Source organism: Colletotrichum gloeosporioides (genome assembly GCF_011800055.1).
Source record: "Colletotrichum gloeosporioides strain Lc1 chromosome Unknown consensus_100, whole genome shotgun sequence".
In the NCBI taxonomy this organism is placed as follows: domain Eukaryota; kingdom Fungi; phylum Ascomycota; class Sordariomycetes; order Glomerellales; family Glomerellaceae; genus Colletotrichum; species Colletotrichum gloeosporioides.
The window spans coordinates 85346-105318 of NW_025544745.1; the positions used below are offsets into that span (position 1 = coordinate 85346).

At 53.5% G+C, this 19973-nt stretch overlaps 4 protein-coding genes across 4 annotated transcripts; 2 read left to right on the forward strand and 2 right to left on the reverse strand.

Annotated features, from left to right (window-relative positions):
* Positions 1 to 3240: 3240 nt before the first annotated feature.
* GCG54_00008140 (uncharacterized protein) lies at positions 3241 to 6070 on the forward strand (the record flags this gene model as incomplete). The annotated part of the gene is made up of 3 exons (XM_045408112.1): positions 3241 to 3500; positions 3558 to 5185; positions 5241 to 6070. Coding segments are annotated over 3 exons (2718 nt in total), but the record flags the coding sequence as incomplete, so codon positions are not given.
* Positions 6071 to 7229: 1159 nt separating this feature from the next.
* GCG54_00008141 (uncharacterized protein) lies at positions 7230 to 10504 on the forward strand (the record flags this gene model as incomplete). The annotated part of the gene is made up of 3 exons (XM_045408113.1): positions 7230 to 7773; positions 7821 to 8680; positions 8729 to 10504. 3 exons carry the CDS (start codon positions 7230 to 7232, stop codon positions 10502 to 10504), a joined length of 3180 nt encoding a protein of 1059 aa, XP_045257418.1.
* Positions 10505 to 12625: 2121 nt separating this feature from the next.
* Positions 12626 to 13513, reverse strand: GCG54_00008142 (putative pectate lyase F; the record flags this gene model as incomplete). Its single annotated transcript, XM_045408114.1, has 4 exons — positions 12626 to 12790; positions 12842 to 12877; positions 12943 to 13247; positions 13309 to 13513. The coding sequence occupies 4 exons, from the start codon at positions 13511 to 13513 to the stop codon at positions 12626 to 12628; spliced, it is 711 nt and encodes a 236-aa protein (XP_045257419.1).
* Positions 13514 to 17931: 4418 nt separating this feature from the next.
* GCG54_00008143 (Ferulic acid decarboxylase 1) lies at positions 17932 to 19658 on the reverse strand (the record flags this gene model as incomplete). Its single annotated transcript, XM_045408115.1, has 2 exons — positions 17932 to 18462; positions 18534 to 19658. The coding sequence occupies 2 exons, from the start codon at positions 19656 to 19658 to the stop codon at positions 17932 to 17934; spliced, it is 1656 nt and encodes a 551-aa protein (XP_045257420.1).
* Positions 19659 to 19973: the final 315 nt, after the last annotated feature.

Genomic DNA, 19973 nt, shown 5'->3' on the forward strand with positions numbered 1-19973 from the left:
CACTGTTATGGCTGTTAGACTGGGCAAGTCCCATTCCAACTGTGCGCCCTCAGCCCACCGACAGCACAAGACACTGGAAACAAGCGATGGCAAAGACGAAACGGTGTAACCGACCGGACGGCCACATCGCCAGGGCAGCGGGCGGCCACCGTCGCCCGTTGTCGCGCAGAGAGTGGCAGTGACTCGCGGGCTGTCTGATTCTCAGGTGGGCTATCGGTTGTGGCCCTCACGAGTTTGTTTCTCGTGGCTGTTTGCAGGCTGGTCCACCGTCTTTTCAGCGTCCAATTTCCTTTGGCAGCTGAACAGGGGTCTGAGGAGAAACTGTCTGTCGATAGTAGCAAGGGAACGGGTGCCAGAATGTGGAGGATTTGAGATTTTCTCCATGAGTAGCGCCGATGGAAGCGCAACCAGACTGCCGGAAGCGGTTTGGCACTTTGACCATGGCCGCTAGTTTTAGGACGCCGGTGGGCAAAATTCGAAGCGTTCCAGAGCGGGAAATTGGCCTTGTCGATGGAGCGAGGAGCGGTGTTGTTTGCACAGATCCCATTTCCCATCCATCGCCCCAATGCCAGACGAAGACCGGCGCAGCTGTCGCCGGTTATTAGTGCCGGCACGGTTAGAGTCCGGGTGATGGTAAACGACTATTCGCAGAGAGAGCGCATCGATGTTGGCATTGGCATCTCGATGACGCTTGTACGTAGCTGCCCAGCCGGCTGGTGCTGAGGCCATTTGTCTGGGGCCGCCGATTGTTTGTCAAATTTGCGATAGTGCAGCGATGTTTTCAACAGAGATGCGCAAGAGCCGCGTGGAAGTGCGTGGTGAGTGGTGCGTGTCGCGGTACGCACATCCAGGGCAGAAGAAAAAAAAAAAAACCACGGGCATGTTGCGTCAGTGGGTGGAATTGGTTTCTCATGCGTTGCTTTCCCTGGGGGAGGCCAAGACAGGTTGATGTCATTCGTCCGTCTTTACTGCCGTGTGGCTGCCGTTGGGTCAGTGCTGCTTCCATTCGTCTCGGGTGAAAGACGGGCGGCAACGTCGAAACGCATTCAATGGTTGTCGGCAGCGCGCGAAAGATAGGTCGTCTTAATTGGCGTGGCTCAGTAGCCAGCCTCTCGGCCACGGACGACACATCCAGGGCCCTTGCTTAACTGCGACGAGCCCTGCAACGAGAGGAGCCGACGTCCAGATTTTGGGTGGTAAAAAAACCTGGAAGTCTGGCCCTGCGCATTTCTGTCTGCCGGGGTCCGGTGCAACTCTGCCGGCGGACGACAACCGGTTCGGGTGGATCACGGTGTTTCCGGTGAGGATTTGGCGCGAATCAGGGCAGAAAAATGAAGGATGACTGTGGGATGTAGAGTGTGCAGAAGTTGGCAACGGCGACAAACCAGACGAACACATCGGATGGTTGAGACGTCTGAATGTCGATGTCGGCAGCAGGTGCTACCTCACAGACGGAGGCCGCCAAGAGGAAGTTACCTTACCTACCTTAGGTAGACACTGAGAAAAACTCTACGGCGGAAGGTAGGCAGTGTGTTCGGCGGCGGCAGCACCGCCCACAAGCCGGCAGTGGTAGCTTCCCTCAGTGAGAGTGCTTCTTGCTGGCAAACTGCAGTCGCAAAGGTTAAGGGCGGTTTCCAATTGCAAATGTAGTGGCCAATCAGAGGCGCAGCATGCAGCGTTCAGCCGGCCCACAACACGTCGACTGGCCAGGATTCGTCGATGATGGGCGCGGTCTCCACCAGATGGCCAGTGCATTGCCGTTCCCAGGCGCATCGACGCCAGGAAGTTGCCAGGGAGCACACCCAGTCTTGCTCTTGCAGCTGCTGCAGCTGCAGCTGGGTTCAGCCACCTTCGCACCTCCCCAAATGCTGCAGCCCCTGTCTGGTGGAACCCCCCTCTTCGAGTCTTGGTGCCATGCCGTAGCTGCACATTGGACGATTGTCGAGCCGAGTTGGCGCTGCAGAGATGCGTCATAGGCGGTTGCTGCCCTGCCATCAGCCATGGAAGCTCTCTCTCTCACTCACTCTGTGCCTTCCTTTGCTGTCTCTACCGGCCCTGGACCTGGAACACACCATCCCGCGCCTCAGCTCTTGTCTCCCTCCCCTTTACGGATACTGCATACTGCTGCGACTCGACCAAGGTACGCTGTTCAGGCATGTTGGCATGTGGCCTGTGGTGTGTGGATGCGTTCCTGTAGAGTATTCCTCTCTCTGTGTTCACTTCTTGGTGAAAAAAACAGGGGTCCCAAATTTGAGTGTCCCATCCTCGTCCGGCTGGCCTCTTTTCGGCCGGTGAAGGACCCTTTGAAATAAGAATAAGGGACAGGACCCCTCTTCAGCCCAAGAGATTCCGTCTCAAGAAAAGACAGCCCGGCAGACAGGTCCCATACGGTCCCATAAGGTCCATTCCCCGTCGAGAAGTCGTCAGGCATCACAGGTCCTCCTGCCACCGACTTAATCAACACCGACACCCAGAATCGTCGATCCTCTCCACCGCCTCGCCGTGTCTTTTTTTCCTTCTCTCTCTCTTCTGTGTTCTCATAACAACACGGCGCCAACATACCCTCCCTTCCATCACCCGTCAGGACGGATATCTCCATCGATAGCCTGGCTGTTTCCCACCAACCCTCGATCGTCAACAATTGCGCACAGAAAAAAAGGAGGCTAACGCACCTCCTAGCGCACTTCCGTGGTTCTGTGGCGTCACCTCCTTTCAGCACGACGAAGCACTGAGACATTGGGAGACGCGCCCAATTTCCTTCCCTCACGTCACCGTTTCTTCTTTCCTGACTTGGGGAGTCCGGCCCAGGTCCAGCCCAGGCCAGCATCACATCCCATTATTGTGCACCGCTGCACCATTGCACCACCACCAACACTTGCACCGCACCACCAACCCACGCGCTCCACGCCACAAAGCTCTGGGCAGGTTGGCAAGCTCGTCGCTTGTGCAACTGATCGACATCGACCTATCTGCTCTAATCGGGCAGCGTGCCATCTCTCATCTGGGGACTAGGGACCAACTCCCGGTTTTTCAACACCCACAGAAACGCACATATCATCCCGTTCTCTCCCCCCCTCCAACTACAGCCCCTGTCCCTTCATGCTCTTCCAAGTCCCTCCCGCTGTCTCTCCACGACGCGCCTATTTCCCTGTTTAATACCCGACTTGGCCCCAGGGACCCCCACCATCAACTCTCCCGTCTTTTGACGTCTCTTTTTCCTCTTCAACCACAACTCCTAGAGCACCACTGCACCTTCCCGTCGAACTCGAGGCGACTCAATTCGCCAACACCGTCGTCATGTCGTCCGCCGCGAATGCCACGACGGACAACCAGGGCGAGGCCCGAAATGACACCTCCGGCAGCTCTCTGTCGGGCATGGTTTCGACCCTGGCTGTCTGCGCTCCTATCGCCGGTGTCTACTTGGTAATTTTTTTGATTCTGCGCCGCAGCCAGCGTAGATTCTATGCCCCAAGAACCTATCTGGGCAGTTTGCGTGAGAGGTAATGCCCATTGCGTGGAACTCGTAACTTGACGGCAGTGGACTAACATCGTCACAGCGAACGAACACCAAGCCTACCCAGTGGTATCTTGAACTGGTTCGCGAGCTTCTGGAAAATCCCCGATGTCTACGCCCTCAAGCACCAGTCTCTTGATTCCTACCTTTTCCTCCGATTTTTGCGCCTGTGCGCCTCCATCTGTCTCGTTGGTCTCGGCATGACATGGCCCATCCTCTTTCCCATCAACGCCACTGGTGGTAACAATGCAAGCCAACTTGATGTCCTCACGTACAGCAACATCGACATCAGCCAGTCTTCGGGTCTCAATCGTCTATATGCGCACGCTTTGGTCGGCTGGCTCTTCTACGGCTTCGTCATGTATCTCATTATGCGCGAGTGCATCTTCTACATCAACCTGCGCCAGGCCTTCCTGCTCTCGCCTACCTACTCCAAGCGCATTTCGTCGCGAACTGTTCTCTTCACCTCCGTGCCCGAAGAATACCTCGACGAACACCGACTCAAGAAGCTGTTTAGCGACTCGGTCAAGAGAATTTGGATCACTGGAGACACTGAAAAGCTGGACGATTTGGTGGAGGAGCGTGACAAGGTTGCCATGAAGTTGGAGAAGGCCCAGGTCAAGCTCATCAAGTTGGTCAACGCGGCCCGCCTCAAGGCTATCAAGAAGGGTGCCTCTTCCGAGAAGACTCCTGCTCAAGACGCCGAGACGGCCGATGCTGCTACCAAGTGGATTCCCCAGAAGAAGCGTCCTACACACAGACTCGGCCCTCTGGGACTGATCGGAAAGAAGGTTGACACGATTGACTGGTGCCGATCCGAGTTGCAGCGTCTTATTCCCGCCGTCGAAGCCGCCCAAGCCGATTACCGTGCCGGAAAGGCCAAGAAGATTCCTGCCGTCTTTGTCGAGTTCTTCACCCAGTCCGATGCCCAGGCTGCGTACCAGGTCACCACTCACCACCAGGCTCTTCAGATGACCCCCAAGTTCATCGGCATTCAACCCACCGAAGTTATCTGGAAGTCCCTCAGAGTCCCTTGGTGGCAGAGAGTCATTCGTCGCTACGCCGTCGTTGCCTTCGTCTCCGCGCTGATTATCTTCTGGGCCATTCCAGTCACTGCGGTTGGTTTCATCGCTCGTGTCGATCAACTCGAGACATACGCCTTCCTCGCCTGGCTGAAGAAGATCCCCGACGTGATCATGGGTGTTGTTTCTGGTCTTCTGCCTAGTGTGGCACTGTCCATTCTGATGTCCTTGGTTCCCGTCATCATGCGTCTTTGCGCCCGTCTGGCTGGAGAACCTTCCAACTCCCGGGTCGAGTTGTTCACCCAGAACGCCTACTACTGGTTCCAGCTTATCCAGGTCTTCTTGATTACGACCATCTCTCAGTCGGCTTTGGCTGCTGTCATCCAAATCAGCCAGAACCCGACCTCTATCTTCTCAACCCTGTCCGAGGCTTTGCCCAAGTCGTCCAGCTTCTACATTAGCTACTTCATCGTCCAGGGTATCACGTTGGCAGTCGGTACGATGACTCAAGTAGTCGCGTTCGCCATCTTCGTGGTACTTCTGAAGTTCCTTACCAACACTCCCAGAGCTCTCTACGTGAAGTGGTCCACACTGGCGGCGATCTCCTGGGGAAGTGTACTGCCAGTTTACACCATGATTGCTGTTATCAGTAAGCTTTTGATCATCCCCCTTATGGTAATGCTGTGTACTAATCTCAACTACAGGCATCACTTATGCTATCATTGCGCCGCTCATGCTCTTCTTCTCCACTATCGGTATGGGACTGTTCTACTTGGCTTACAGGTACAACATTCTGTTTGTTACCGACACCAAGATCGACACGAGAGGTCTCCTCTACCCTCGTGCTCTCAAGCAGCTCTTCGCAGGCGTCTACCTGGCCGAGGTCTGCTTGGTTGGTCTTTTCGCCGTTTCGAAAGCCATTGGACCTCTTATCCTCATGATTGTCTTCCTCATCTTTTCTGTTCTCTTCCACATTACTCTCAACAGCGTCCTAGACCCGTTGCTGTACACTTTGCCGCGTTCTCTTCAGGTTGAGGAGGAATCTTTGAACTCCAACGTTGAGGATATTGACCGCAAGGATTCTGGCAGAGGCGTTTCCGAGGAGGATGGCCAGAACGGCACTTCAAGTAACCCGTTCAAGAAGATTGCCAACGTTAAAAACTTCAGCCCGGGAGGAGAGGAGAACCAGGTGGAGATGGAGGGTGGCAACATCGTCACCCGCTTCCTCAAGCCTTGGGTCTTTGCCAACTACGCGCACCTTCGCCAGCTCGTGCCTCGCGACGAGGCTAGTGTCGACGAGTTGTACCCTGGTAACATTCAGGACAACGCTTACTACCCGCCCTCCGTTTCCAGCCTTCCCCCACTCCTTTGGATTCCCGAGGATGGCGCTGGTGTGTCCAAGCATGAGATTGCGCAGACGAGCAAGATCATCCCCATCACCGACGAGGGATGCCAGTTGGATGAGAAGAACAAGTTGGTGTGGGATTCCGAGGGAGCCAGACCTCCCATCTGGGACGAGAAGATTTACTACTAAGCAGCATGCTTATTCAACACTTGTAAACCACTTTTGATACCCGAGGGAGTTTGAGCTCTCATTAATCACTGATCCGGTTTGGATCGCCTCTTCTATGTAGTTGTATAATGAGATTGATGAAACCCCTGCTCAGGATGAAATATCTGTGATGGTTGCCGGGACCTTCAAGCGTGTTTGATTTGTTGATTCCTTCGCTATACTTGGCGTCTGTCTGGTGGCGCTCTGGACGGCTTGGATAGTAAATTAAATTCTTGGAAACACTACGATTTTGGTTCGCCTCATCAATACTCCGTAGCTAGGCTAACAAACATTCCCTTGGCGTGATCCCTGGTCAGAGGCAAAACCGAAGGTTGATTATTTGTGTTGCGTTGACAAAGAGAATGGCGCAAAGAAACATCAGAAGCTCTCACCAGAGCTTGAAGCAGCGCGTTGGTGCTGAACACGACCCGTAACCTCAGGATCACTAGGAACTGAAATCAGGTTGGCGGCTGGGAAGGAAGACCACACCGAGTATTGGTCACCTGAAGCGTCTTCTTTACTTCCGTTCCGGGAAATTCCAACTTCATCCTTCTCATCGCCAACCTCACCACATCGACGGTGCCAGCAACAAGTCAACCTGGCTGCCCCTTGATCCATCATCCATCTCGCCGCAACGAGCTGTTTCTATTTTGTGTGTTTTGCTCTACTTACAAAACCTCAAAAACAAGAGGGGCGGGGTATAAAAAAAAAAAAAAAAAAAAAGGGAAAAGAAAGCTTTTTGGGAGTTTCTCTTCTTCTCATCTACCGGTATCTACCTCCTTCGTCGGCAGGGTCTTCGCAACCTCGTTGGCAGCTGCCCATTGAGGTCGCTGGGATGGCAGTCGCAATCGCAGATCCTGGCAAAAGCCCAGGCCAGGAAGGAACTCTCGTCGCTATGGCCACCCCACCCCGCCTTCCACCTTCCTCTTTGTTCCACCCCTCTTCTCACGGACGCCGAACCGCGCTTTCGCGCCCCCAGTCGCTGCTATTGTACGAGCAAACGACTCCAACCAAAGCGTCAATCGCTGGTATATCCCACAACATCACACGCACGCAGCAGTCGCCGTCGGCGAAATCGCGACTTTCCAGCCTCGCCGCGCTCATCAACCGAAACGAAAAGGATAGCCGACACAATCCTGCGATGGCCGAGGCCCTTCTGGGCCTGGCGCCCTCGTCCTACGGCGACGCGCTGAGCGACAAGTTCTCGATCGCGAAACCCGAAGACCTCCCCGCACAGCTTCAACAAGACCTCGAGACGAAGAGAACACCCACGCGATGCGAGCACGTCTCCGTGACGTTGGACGTCCCCTCGACTGTCGAGTTTGCGATCCGCGAGAGCGATGGCGACGCCCAGGAAAACATCGACCCAGCCCTGAGCGGCTTCCGTTCCCAGACTGTCGAAGGTCAGCAGGTCAAGGTCGTGCGCGCGTACGATGCAATTATTCAGCAGCCGCACGATAATCCAGCGATGCAGCGAGCAGTGGCCAAGCACATCGTCGCCTTGCTGTCGACGGTGGACGAGAGTAATTGGGTGGTCAGAGAGGTCTCGCGAGGTCCATACGGGTGGACATTTACGTACATGTGCAAGGATTCGATGGCCATGTGGAATCGCCAAAACGGAAAGACCGCGTCCAAGTCGCTCATAGGAGAGTATAGCCAACAGGAACTCGATCCTGTTATCTCAGGTACGGTCTTTCCCTAATGATCAAGGTTTCTATGCTAACTTGTACAGGCCGCCCAGCTTTCGACTGCCGAGGCACACTGACCATCGCGTTTTCCAAGAACTCGCGAACGATCAACGTCAAGTACGAGCATTCGCCGCTGCACAAGACCGTTGGGGAGATGATTGAGCATTTCCGACCACTACCCCCGGCACCGCCTCCTGTACCTTTGATCCCCGCAGGAGACAAGAAGAAGACCCCCAGAAAACGGAAGGTCGAGTACAACGAAGACGGAACACCCAAGGAGCCCAAGAGAAAGCGGAAGTCGGCGGCCGTCAACGAGGACGGAACTCCTGCGCAGCCAAAGAAGAGGAGGAAGAAGAAGTCAGACGCAAACGCTGCCGAGGCGTCCGCGGACGGCGCGGGTGCAGCGGATGCTACCGTTATGACCAAGGCAGATGCTGCAGTGCAAAGCAACCTTCATTCACAGGCAAATCTCAATGTGCCACCTGCTGAAGCGGCTAGGCGCCGTGAGGTGGCCATCAGAATGCTGAGTGACAACGGAGTGGACCCAGAGACTTTGTCCACAGAGCAATTCAGTATTTTCGCCAACCAGTCCCCAGACCTCCAGAAGGAATCTCTATCTATGCTCGTCAAGTACGGCGCAGAGAGGTTGCGCATTGTGCACCCGAATGACGCCGCTGCGTCTTCGTCGACAAGCGCATCATCGACCCCTCCGCAGCCAGCAGTTCTCGAGGAACCCGCGGCCTCTTCAGAGTCTGAAACCCCGACCAAGGCGAAGAAGAAGGCATCACGGAAATCGAAGTCTACCACGGAATTAGATGAGGAGTTGATCCCAGCTCCTGAAGGCACTCCCATGAAGATGATCTCCCGAGGCTCTTGCATTGGATGCAGGATCGGCAAGCTTAAGGTGAGTACCGTCGCGAGAGACACCCTTCACCAAACTAACAAGATGCAGTGTGATCGAACAAAGCCTACTTGCGATGTGTGCGAAGAGGAGGGGCGTGACTGCCAGTACCCGCTGGTCAAGAGTGCTGCCACGAAGAAGAAATCTACACTCACGGCCGTTCAGGTTGTTAGTGACGACGAGGACGACGCGGAGGCTGATGCAGAGCCCGAGCCAGAGCCTGTTCCAGAACCACAAGAAGAGCCAGAGCCTGACGACATCGAGACTATCGACTACACATCAAACATGCCCGTCGCTAATATGTTGACTCCCGCAGCCGACACGTCAACCCAGGACTACTTCAATTCGGGACCGAGCGATCTCACGTATGGCCAAGGCTCTTCAAATGACATGGGCCTGTCTCATGCCGTCAACACGTACCCGGAGCCTTCAGCCACGGTCTCTTTTACGGATCAGCACGCCGTCACTTCGTCTTATACGCAACCTGCTCTGACACAAACAACGAATTATACTCAGCCGACTATGGACACCACATCATATACCCAGCCAGCCGTCGCTGAGACCGTGAGCTACACGCAACCCGCGGCCAAGAGCCCAAAGTCTTCACGTACTTCTGCAGCCACAAGGCGGAGCCTGCCGTCCGGTGCTAGAACCTCTGCGACGGAGAGTGCTGTCCCGCTCCCCAGCTACGCGCAGAACTGGGCGACATCGCCGCCAAAGGCGCCAGCAAATACTGTGTCTCCAACGATGACTACCAGGCAACAGCCCCGCTCAAGCTCAAGGAGGTCTACACAGACCCCAGTTCAAGCCGCTACTCAGCAGACCAGCTTCAATACTACGCAGCAGACGGCGGCTCATGCTGCTATTCAGCAACAGCAGCAACAGCACCGCCCATCTCCAACTCCGCAAGTCGCGCAGTCTGTCACACCTGCTCAAGTGTCTCCTTTCCAGGCACCTGTCCAGACAGCTCGAGCTAAGAGCCGAGCGGGACATAGAGCCTCAACGCGGACTCCCGTTAACACCGATCCGCGACCAACTCCGTCTCATCATACGGTTCAGCAGTCCACTGTCGACACTCAGCCTATGGGCAATGTGTCTGGCTACAGCAATTACAACGCCAAATACTCAACTACGAGCAACAACAATGCAGCCTCTGACACGAGGCTCGCATACGAGCCTTACACGGCACAAACAACGTCGGCGACCACCTCCACCTATCCTTCGTACGACAACACGTACGATCGAAGCAGCACAGCCCAAAACACCAACATTGCATATACGCCTACCAACAATTCTCGTTCTGGCCAGTATCAGACTCGCAGCTCCCAGTCTTACAACAACACAACTCCGGCTGCCTCCTCTTATTCGCAGACGCCGACAACGACCCAGCAACAAACCGCGTCCTTACAGTCGTTTAACATGCGTGCTTCAGCAACCGGTACTCACACTCGGTCGTCGTCAAATAAGTACCAACAACAGCAGCAGCAGCAATCACAACCGCAGCAGCCGCAGCAGCCGCAGCAGACGCAATCGTACGGCTCTTACTCGTCGCAGACACAACAACAACAACAACAGTCGGCTCAGCCGGACCAGCACAGTTGGTACGGCTTTGGCTCAAGCACAACGTCATCCACGCCGGCCAATGCAGCAGGAGGATACGGCACTAGAAGCAGCACGTCCAACAGCTACGGAAGCGGGACTGCTAATGCCAGTCAAGCATACCAGCAGCAGCAGCATTACGGAGGGCTCAACATGTCGGGCCACAATTACACGGGAACCGACAACGAGATGTACGAGTTGCTTAAGCTGCACAACTCTGGTCGTTAGTGGCTTCCCGAGGATGGCGTTTGACGAATATTTGCCGAACCATGATTTCTGGCGCATTTATAACCCAAATGCCCCCATTGTCAGTTTTCGTGGCGGACTATGTCTTGCTTTTGTATGGGATTATCGGGGGACCAGGGAGGTGGTTGTGGTTCATGGGCAAAATTTCGGGTCTGAAGGGATGGCTAGAGGCGGCAATATTAGCGTACTTCGTGGAACGCTCGCCTCGCCAGTTTCTCTTCTTCATAATTGCTCTAGGTCGCAGATAGCATTTCGCAGACAGCGGGCTTATTCTACACGAATGAATGAATGCCTCTTTGCCCACTACTTGTGCTCCTTTCTCATGCCGATTTCTCTGGTCACGACTTTCCTGCACCCTCATCATATGTTAACAACCCGAAGATGAGGAAGTGTATCGAAAGACGTGGTTTTCGCATGTAGCACTGAACAGATAACTTTGAAGTCATCAGATGCCTTAGATTCTCATTCGGTTGCGAAGTCTAATGGCTACATGCAACTCACCTCCCCGTCTCACCCCAGTAATGCTCGTGCTCTCAGCCGCACAACTGCCATGTTCGTAGCGACGTAGCTAGAATTTCTTGGTTACCAGCGCTCTGGTCTAGCCCAAGGTGGGAGAGGTTCGGTGTCGTCGTCCAAGTCGGTCGCCACGGTCGACTGCGACTGGCCGACGTTGACGTCGGAGTTTTGAGATTCACGAGATGTGTCCGGCACGCTCTGGCTGGATAGAAGAATACCATGAAGTGGACTCTGGTTGAATGGATGAGCGGTCTAAGGTGTATGTCCCTGGGCCTCATCCTCATTCTCCTCCTTCTCCGCTTGAACTTCGCCTTCTCCAAATCGCTTGATATCCTGTTCGAGGATTCGGTCGTTCATCTCCTGTATCTGAGCATCATGGAGGTCAATTAGAGTCTTTCCGACGGCGCTTTACATGCGATTTGGTCAGTCGCCGCGATGAAGATAAGTATCGGGGAAGAGGCTCACAGGATCTTGTCTATGTCGCGGGTGACGGCACTCTGATCGCGGCGAGCCTCGCCTGAGGCGATCTCTGCCGCGACGAGCAGTTTGCAGACATTGTGTTGCTCATCGGGCGAGAGATCGGACTCCTGAAACAATTCGTTGTAGAGACGGACTGACTGCTTGACAAGCTCAACATAGTCAGTGGATGATGCCGCGAGGAGCAAGTGCATGCCAGCTCGATGAGCCGAGCTGAGATTGGGTTCCACCAAGAGCTGCTCAGCCAAGACCTCCACATTCTCATGATCGCCTCAGGTGTAGACATCCCATGTATCGTTGAATCTCCACTTGAGAGTAGCCGCGACACGGTCAGCATGTGAAGCAGAATCGAAAGCGTAGATGCATATGCACGTACTCCTTAACAACAGGTGTTTGGACTTGACTCATCAAACGGGGATGATTCCCATTTAGGCGTCCGGAGGCTATGTCTCCAAGGCCTCTAAGGTTGTACTACGCAGTAGAATCCGACAGATGATACGAGTCCCTCCTTCTCCATTGGCAAGGGCAGTTGCAGTTGTGAAGTAATAATACGACTTTGCAAGTTGTCCGAGTCATGAATAGAGTTGCGGGAGGCGGGGAAGCGTGGTTCATGAGGTGATGTGATTGATTGCAAAGTTGTCAAGGTAAGTTAGTGCGAAAGTCTTTAATCTAATTAATCTATGCTTGATGAACGACTGGTCGCGACTTACTTGAGATTGAAACATCCATGGGAGCATCTACGGGCGTCTTGGGGTGATAAATCGACGGTTGTCTTAAACGCCATGTCTGTCGCAGGTAACATAATGGACACCAGCCAAGGAGAGTCTCACAACTCCTTGTATAAGGCTTTTGGAGGCAAATTCTGAAGCAAAATATGTGCGTTTATGATAAGTATGTACGCGGTTTCCCAATGTGTATGTACAAGAATGTCTAATAGTCTCGAGGCTCGCCCCAGACACTGAATGCGATCCAACCCCCCAACACTTTGTCGGCGTCATTTCCGAAGCTCGGAAAATCCCCAGACAACCTCAATCTGCCCATAATGATGAAGATGTGCGAAAACCCGTCAAGCGGGGGTTGCGCAAGATGCTTCGCCAGAGCCCAAGATGCTTAGCCAGAGCAGGTGCCGGCCTTGGAGGGCTCGCAGCCACCGGCGCAGCCATTGTACATCTGGCACTTGGTCTTGGCGTCCGCACAGACGTTCTTGAGAGTGGCGGTGTCCTTGTAGTTGGCGTTGATGCCGGCGAGCTCGCCACCGTTCTTCGCGGTAACACCCTGATGATATGTTAGCAACCTGACGATGAGGGATGGGATAGATAAACTCACTTCTATGTAGATATTGCGCTTACATTGTGTCTTGCACTGTTGTTTTCACGTTGTCAGCGATCAAAATCATGTTGTGGTGATGTTGGGTGGTGTTGACATACGTTGCCGCACGAGCGGTACAACTTGCCGTAGTCCTCAACGTAGTAGTTGATGACGTTGACAGTACCGCATCCATTGTGCTGAATAACCTTGTCAGAGGCGTGGTAGGCACCACCGCCGATGATCCAAGATTGAGTGCCGGCCTTGTCGTTCTTGATCGAGATGGCATCCTCGCAGACGTCCTCGAACCAGACGAACTCGAGGGTGCAATGACCGTTGCAGTGGACACCCTCGGCCTGGTTCTTGCCGATAATGGCGTTCTTCAGGGTACCGCCGGCCTGAATGTAGAAGACGGCGTCCTTGTAGTCTGTTGGGAAGCATAGTGTCAGAAAGTCGATGTCGGCCTTCAGGGCGGGAGGACAACTTACCACCCTCGCTCTGGCCGCCGCAGGCACCAGAGCCGCGGTCGAAGCGCTGCCACTTTCCGTCGTAGACCTGGCCGGCCTTGATCTCAATGTACGACTTGGAGGACACGGTACCGGTGGCCTTGGGGACACCTCCGGTGTAGCCGTTGCAGGCGAGGGCGGGGACAGCGGCCAACAAAGGCACCAGGCCGAACTTGATGATCTGCATCTTGAAGACTCGGTGTATTTACACACGTGATTTATAAAGAATGAATGTAGTAGTTGGTTTAAGGTTGAAGGAGAGAGGGTGGTGGGCAGAACGAGTTTCCCGAGAAGGTCGGACCAGACGCCGACTTATATACAAACCTTACAAAGACAGAGATCCCTTGTTGAAGAGGAGGATGCTGCCAGCTTCACTCTCGACCGATCCCACGATTCAGAGCAAGTGTCTAGGCTGGCTAACCAAGACTCATCGTGGCGCTGGGGTCGACGAGCTAATTGGTCCGGGGTGGAGACCGAGGGATGGGGAGGGGGTCTGCTTCGAGAAGGCAAACCTGGGCTATTGGTGGACATGAAAATTGCGGGCTCGGGAGATGCCTGTTTGGTTGCTTTTGTTCGATGCTAGGTTGGCGATGGAGACTGTCTAAGATTTGCTCCGCGTGCCGGCGTTGGCGTGAAATTTTGGCACTTGGGATTCCGCGGGAATGGTATCTCTGGACTGGTCCACACCTGGCATTCAGTAGCAATCAACATCGCATGCAAGGGCGAACACATCGCGCATGATGAAACTCTTGGATAACGCCAGAACGGAGAAACATGCGAGTGAGAGGCACGGATGATAACGAGTAAGCCGCCAGCCGAATGTCACCGAATGCAAAGACAGACGTCGTGATATACCCTGTCAATATTATTCCTGGGGATGTATAATCGGCAAGGTGACGCTGGGACAGTAAGTCAGAATTCGGTCTCCGGTATGAAGCGGCCCAATCGGAGGACGATACGAGACCTTCATGAAGAGATTAAGCTACGTGGGATTGTCGATGGGCGCCCAAAGACCAGGTTGTCTCAGGGGAGAGGTGACATGCTCACAGCGGGACGCACCCCATGATCCATCCTTCTGGACGCCAGACTGACTGACGGAAAATGTCTGACAATCTGTACCAATGACACACACCGTAGGAGCGTAAATTCGACGCCAGATGGTTGTCAAGACTGAACCGTGGTTGACACCCTCCTCTCCCTGCGGTCTGTTGTGGTGTGGTTTGGCAAGGCGGAGTTGCCAAGACTTTAAAGTGCTCTCCATGTGCGCAATGGGATGGATTGCCGCAGCTAACAACCCGGTCCGCTGCTGGATGTTGATTAACGCCAAGACCCAACTCGCCTCAATTGCACTACCAAGGAAAATTGCCAGGAGGCATTGCCCCGCACCAACATGTTGGATTCTTTTCTTCCTTTTCAATGTTTACCATCACCGGTTGTTGAAAGAAGAATCGACCGAGCCAATTGTTTGTCACGGACCTCATCGGAAGCGGTCTATCGGCCCCACCGCGACCGAGACCGACTGCCCTTGCTGTCAGTTGCAAGGGCTGTCGGTTGCCTCCTGGCCTTCCCTAACCTTATCCATCACCCCTGTTGTTGCGCCCGATGATCTGTTGCCTGTTTGACGGCTGTCATCTGAACTTCTGAACCAAGCTTGTTCCTTCTGCCCCTTTCCTACCAGACTGTACAGCAGTTTGTTGGGTGTTATAGCCGCTATGTTGGACGCACAACACCATCATTCGCCCGTGCAAGATGCATCCCACGTGCCCAGCCTTTTGATAATGTCTTGGCCTTCCTTCTCATCTAAAGCAGCGTTTTGGATCATCTCCCGCTCTCCCGTCCCCGTTTCTGAGGCTATGCTGAATGTCAATCCGGCTTCTCTCCGAACGCACAGGTATCTCGGAGGTAAACCCCCTCATCGTCCCGCTTCGCCTTGTGGCACCTCGTCCACCTTGCCGGATTGTGGTATCCATCACACCTGAAGCCGTTGGAAAACACCGGCATTTCCGCTGCGAGTTTGTACTCTTCGCTGGCAACTCCAGTTTTCGGCATGCTCAAAACATTGCCCGCCCTCAATATTGGCAGCGCTTATTCCCGATGAGGCTTCTGCCTCCGCTGGCTGGCCAAAAGGGGTGAGCAAGGCGAGTTTTCCCCTGAAACCCCAGTCGCCCAGCACCCTGTCTACACACCCCACGCGCAAATTCACCATCCGCCCAACTTCCTGAGACCCATTGCTGAACAATGCAGCAAATTGGTCTGTGTGAGGATGGGAGACTGGTATATTTCACAGTGAATTCGAGTAGAGACGGTGCCATCCCTCGCATTAAGATCACCCACATATTATGAAGTCATCAAATCAAGCTCATTTAGGCTGCCTCTTCAACATCGCCTAGCTTGACGACACTACCAGGCGAGAAGCAACTTGCTTTGACCGACCTCCTAAACAACGGAATCCACTGCATCCACCGAAAAGAAGCAACGGGGGATGTGAATGCTCATTCTTTGGTTGTCGGAAATTCCCCACGCTTTCACAAATGACACTAGACACGAAAGTGTCAGCTGCAGAGTCAAGTGACAAGTGACGCCGGCAGACAGGGCCCAGAAGCCCGGAAGACAAATGGAGGCGTCTAATGTTGTCACACTGCATTATCAGCCTCAGCAAACTGCCACGAGATGCGCCCGCACCGTGTCGACCTTCCGTGCCGAGCAAAAGAAACAGCCCACCGATTGAGAAGCTCATCAAATAACATATCAAACAACAAACAACAACACCCGTGAGCTTGGCTCACTTTCCGGTGCATCCCGTCAATAATCCCACCACTGAGAACTTGAAACAACTCAAAATTCATAAGGGTGATCCTTGAACGCTCCCAGCCCCTCATGCGCGCAAGATACTGCCAGAGAGGTGAAAAGAAGAAGAAAGTTGCGCTCCTTCTTCGGTTTGCCTCCTCACTATACCCTGCCGCCAAGCTTTCCACGATACTACCGTCATGGATACCAGCACTATCAGGTCTTGGCAATCTCCAATGCTCTGATACCACTTGGCGCTCACCGCACCAATGTCTTCGTGGTGCCAATCTCCGCGGTGTCCTGCGGAAAGTCACCTTAGGAGTCGAACAGACGGCTTGAGTCAAAAGAAAAGACTTTACTCGGGAAAAGGTCCCCGATATCCCGCTTCGATGATAGCATTCATCAAGTTCACATGACAAGCAGAATTAATACGTATGTGCTGGACTTCCTCGATCCCGCCTCCCGGCCCTCCCCTAAGACTCCCATCTCACCATGGTGGACCCAGGCTATCCCTTCCACCGAGATCACCCTCCGGATCTGAACTTAATCGTATATCACAATTGTCTTCATTCACGGCTCCTCTCGCGAGAGGTTCACCATGGCGCCGGAAATCATTTACATGCTTCACTGCTAATAGACAATCGGCCTGCTTGGCTCTACCTCAGGTGAAAAACAAGGGGGGTGAAGAGGTACAGCCCTCCTTGGCTATCTCGTGTTGAGAGACCATCAGCTGTCGGTCATCGTGAATTTTCCAGAGGGCCGGCACTCTGAAATGCCCGGCATATCCCCTGAAGCCTTTATACAATTTTGCGACAATCATGCACTCCTACCCGCTGCTGGAAAATCCTAGAACTCGAGGGATAGTATAATGCCAAGACGACAGTTGACTATTTCATACATGAAAGGAAAAATTCTGCCCATCGCTACCTGCAAAAGCCGTGACGAAGAAGTAGCACGAACCTGCAATTGCGCTCATTCCGCCACTTTCGGGCGTCCATACGGAATACCGACAAGGTCTTGGCCCTACGGGGCTCAACCGGGGGCGAGGACCGGCTACCCTTGGCGCTCTGTGGATCCTTCTAAACGGCGGGCAACGGCCCCATGCTCTGCCATTCCCGCCGCTGGTGATGGTGAGTCCTTTTCACCGACGCAATATCGAAAGAAACCTCACGGGCCAAGACGCGGCTCCTTATTCAGTGATGGAGATCTGGGTGCCTCGGGAGCCCCTGCGTGCGGCTACCACCTCTATTGCGAAGCATATCCGAGATGGCCTTTTTCAACGACCCCAGTCTTGGCGCTAACTCAGAGCGGGCAGACAGAAAAGGGGTTACTCTGAATCGCATTTGCACGTGCGAAAACTGTGTTCTTCAAATTGCGAAGGCATGACGGGTCTCAATGACTCGGTTTTGGAGTTGTAAAACGTTCGGTACCAAGACCTCAGCCAGCGTCATGTGTCAACGTCCCACTAGGTAAACGGTGAGCCACTCTGGGAAAACTCAAATGAAGACCTAGATCGCAACAGGCCGTCCTGATAGAATGGTCTTTAGATTGAATAGTGCCAAGTTGAGGTGGCTCTCCGACGAACAAAGCCTGGTTGCTCCCGAAGCATCCGACTGGCGGACGCGACTAGCACGTGGTGTCTATTGAGTAGATGTATGAAGGGCCAGAACAGAACCTGATGATGTTTTGTTTAGCACCGTCAACCACCAAGCTCATTATTTCCACGAAAGAGAACGTTGCTGAGTCAATAGAAAAACATTACACTTGCCATTGTTACGTATCAGATGATATTCTATCAAACGGTCCATAGCTAGGTGATCAACTTGAAAATCCCATGGCTGACCAGTTTTTCAAGACTTTTCGCTTTATGTCCTCTGGATACGAATTCTCAAAGTCGACATGTTTGAAATTCCTGGGCTTGTTGTATTCTGATCTGATCAGACAGTCCGAAACAAGCTTGCCGCCCCGTCTAGATGCACCAGGAATCTGAGACATATAGGGAGTCAGAGGATGGCACCCAACGTCGTCAAACATATACTCATCATGGACTGGTCGGCAGCGAGTCGTAAAAGCCCACATGACTTTATCCCAGTTGTACACGTCAATATCGTCTCCCACTAGTAGAATACGGTTGATGAGCATGCAACTCTTGTTGTGGAAAGCGATTCTGCCGAGTTTCTGACAAAAGTCTTCTGGAGTTGTTCCCATATCTCTCAATTTGTCTGTGTCAACCTGCAAAGCACACCATGTTGCTAGTGTCTCGACGGGAGCGAAAGCTTCTTTGATGGGAAGGCCGTGCTCTTGGCATAACAAGAGAAGCTCAGGTGCTGCTAGCTGAGCTGTGGTGTGCTGAACAGAATTGAAGTGGTGTTAGCTTTGCTCTTACTTGTTTTCTGTGTCAATCAGAGAGATGCGCTCACAGACTCGTCTACAATATTTCCCGGGCAGGATATGGGAAGTATTGGGTTATCTCTGTAGGTGATTGCCTCAACTCGGAACAAGGGCCCCATCTTCTGCTCATTATCAAAGACCAAGGCTAGGTAATCACCGAACGGACCTTCCGGCCCTTTCTTTGTAAACGACATGGTGCCCTCGAGTACGAGTTCGCTGTTTGCGGGTACCAGCAAGTCACTTAGCTCGCATTTGACCATATCGAGGGGCTTTCCAGTCACGGCCCCAATGTACTCACTCTCAGATATGCCCTCTGGAACGGGCATTGACGCAACAATGCTGGCAATTGGAGGGACTCCCAAGGCAAGCGCCCAGGGCATCTCGTTGCTCCCATTCTCGATCCATTTGTCGCGGATGATGGAGTTGTGCTGTCCACTGCCGACGAGACAAACCAGATGCTTCTGATCATGCACCATGCCGCGGAAGATTGACCAGTTCGTCCAAGACTTGTCGGGCGTTTGGAGAATATGGATTCCATACGTCTGCAAATACTTGCCGCCGTCACCCTCGTGAAGGTATGGCGCCGGCAAATCTTCTAAGTTGATCTCATCGCCAAACATCTTGTTCTGCTTGCATGGACCAGTCTGGAGGACCTTTGGCGGCAGCGGGACCGCTTTCTTCCAAGACATGAATCGGTCTGAGATCTCTTTCCAGCTCGACTTGGGTGGTAGACCCAGGTTTCTGGCAACACGTCCGAATCTCTCGACTTCATCTTGCCGTAGACTAGCTGCATTTCCAAACATGCGCCACAGTCCATTGCGGGCGCCCTTGACGTTGTTGAATAATGGCGCTTTATCGTTGACCTCACTGACTCTCCGCACGATGGCGCCAATCTCTAAGTGCGGGTCAACTTCGTCATTAATCTCGGCAAGGTCGTTATCGTAGCGAAGAATGTCGAGAAACTTTCTGAAGTCCAACTGAGCTTCGATGGCGTCAGGCTCGTGGCACTGTGCGTCGGACGGCCCCTGTCCCTGTCGCTTTGAGTGCGAGTAGTTGCACTTAAAATGTTGAGCTGCCGCGAAGGGTCGCTGGTAGACTTTTCTAAGCCTACCGGCGGCCGTTGAAGAGTGATATAGGGTGGCTTTGAAGGTCATGATTGTGGTGTTTGGCAGAAAGAAGAATGCGAGACAAAGACTTCGAATTGGTCCCGGGACCAGTTCATTTGGTGTCATGTACGGGTGGTTTGGTGGGCTGTTACACAATGATCATCCATGTGTCATCACAAAGCCTATCAACTATGACAACCGTGGCGATTGACTGGCACAAGCCGTTTATGATCAGTTGTGTGCGTCGACGCGGCAGCTAATACAAGTTTTCCTGAGTTCTGGAGTGGCCAAACAGGGAACACGGAACGTTCCTGCAGTGTTCCTAAGCCATTCCGCGGAATAGGAATGGTCGCCACCACCCCC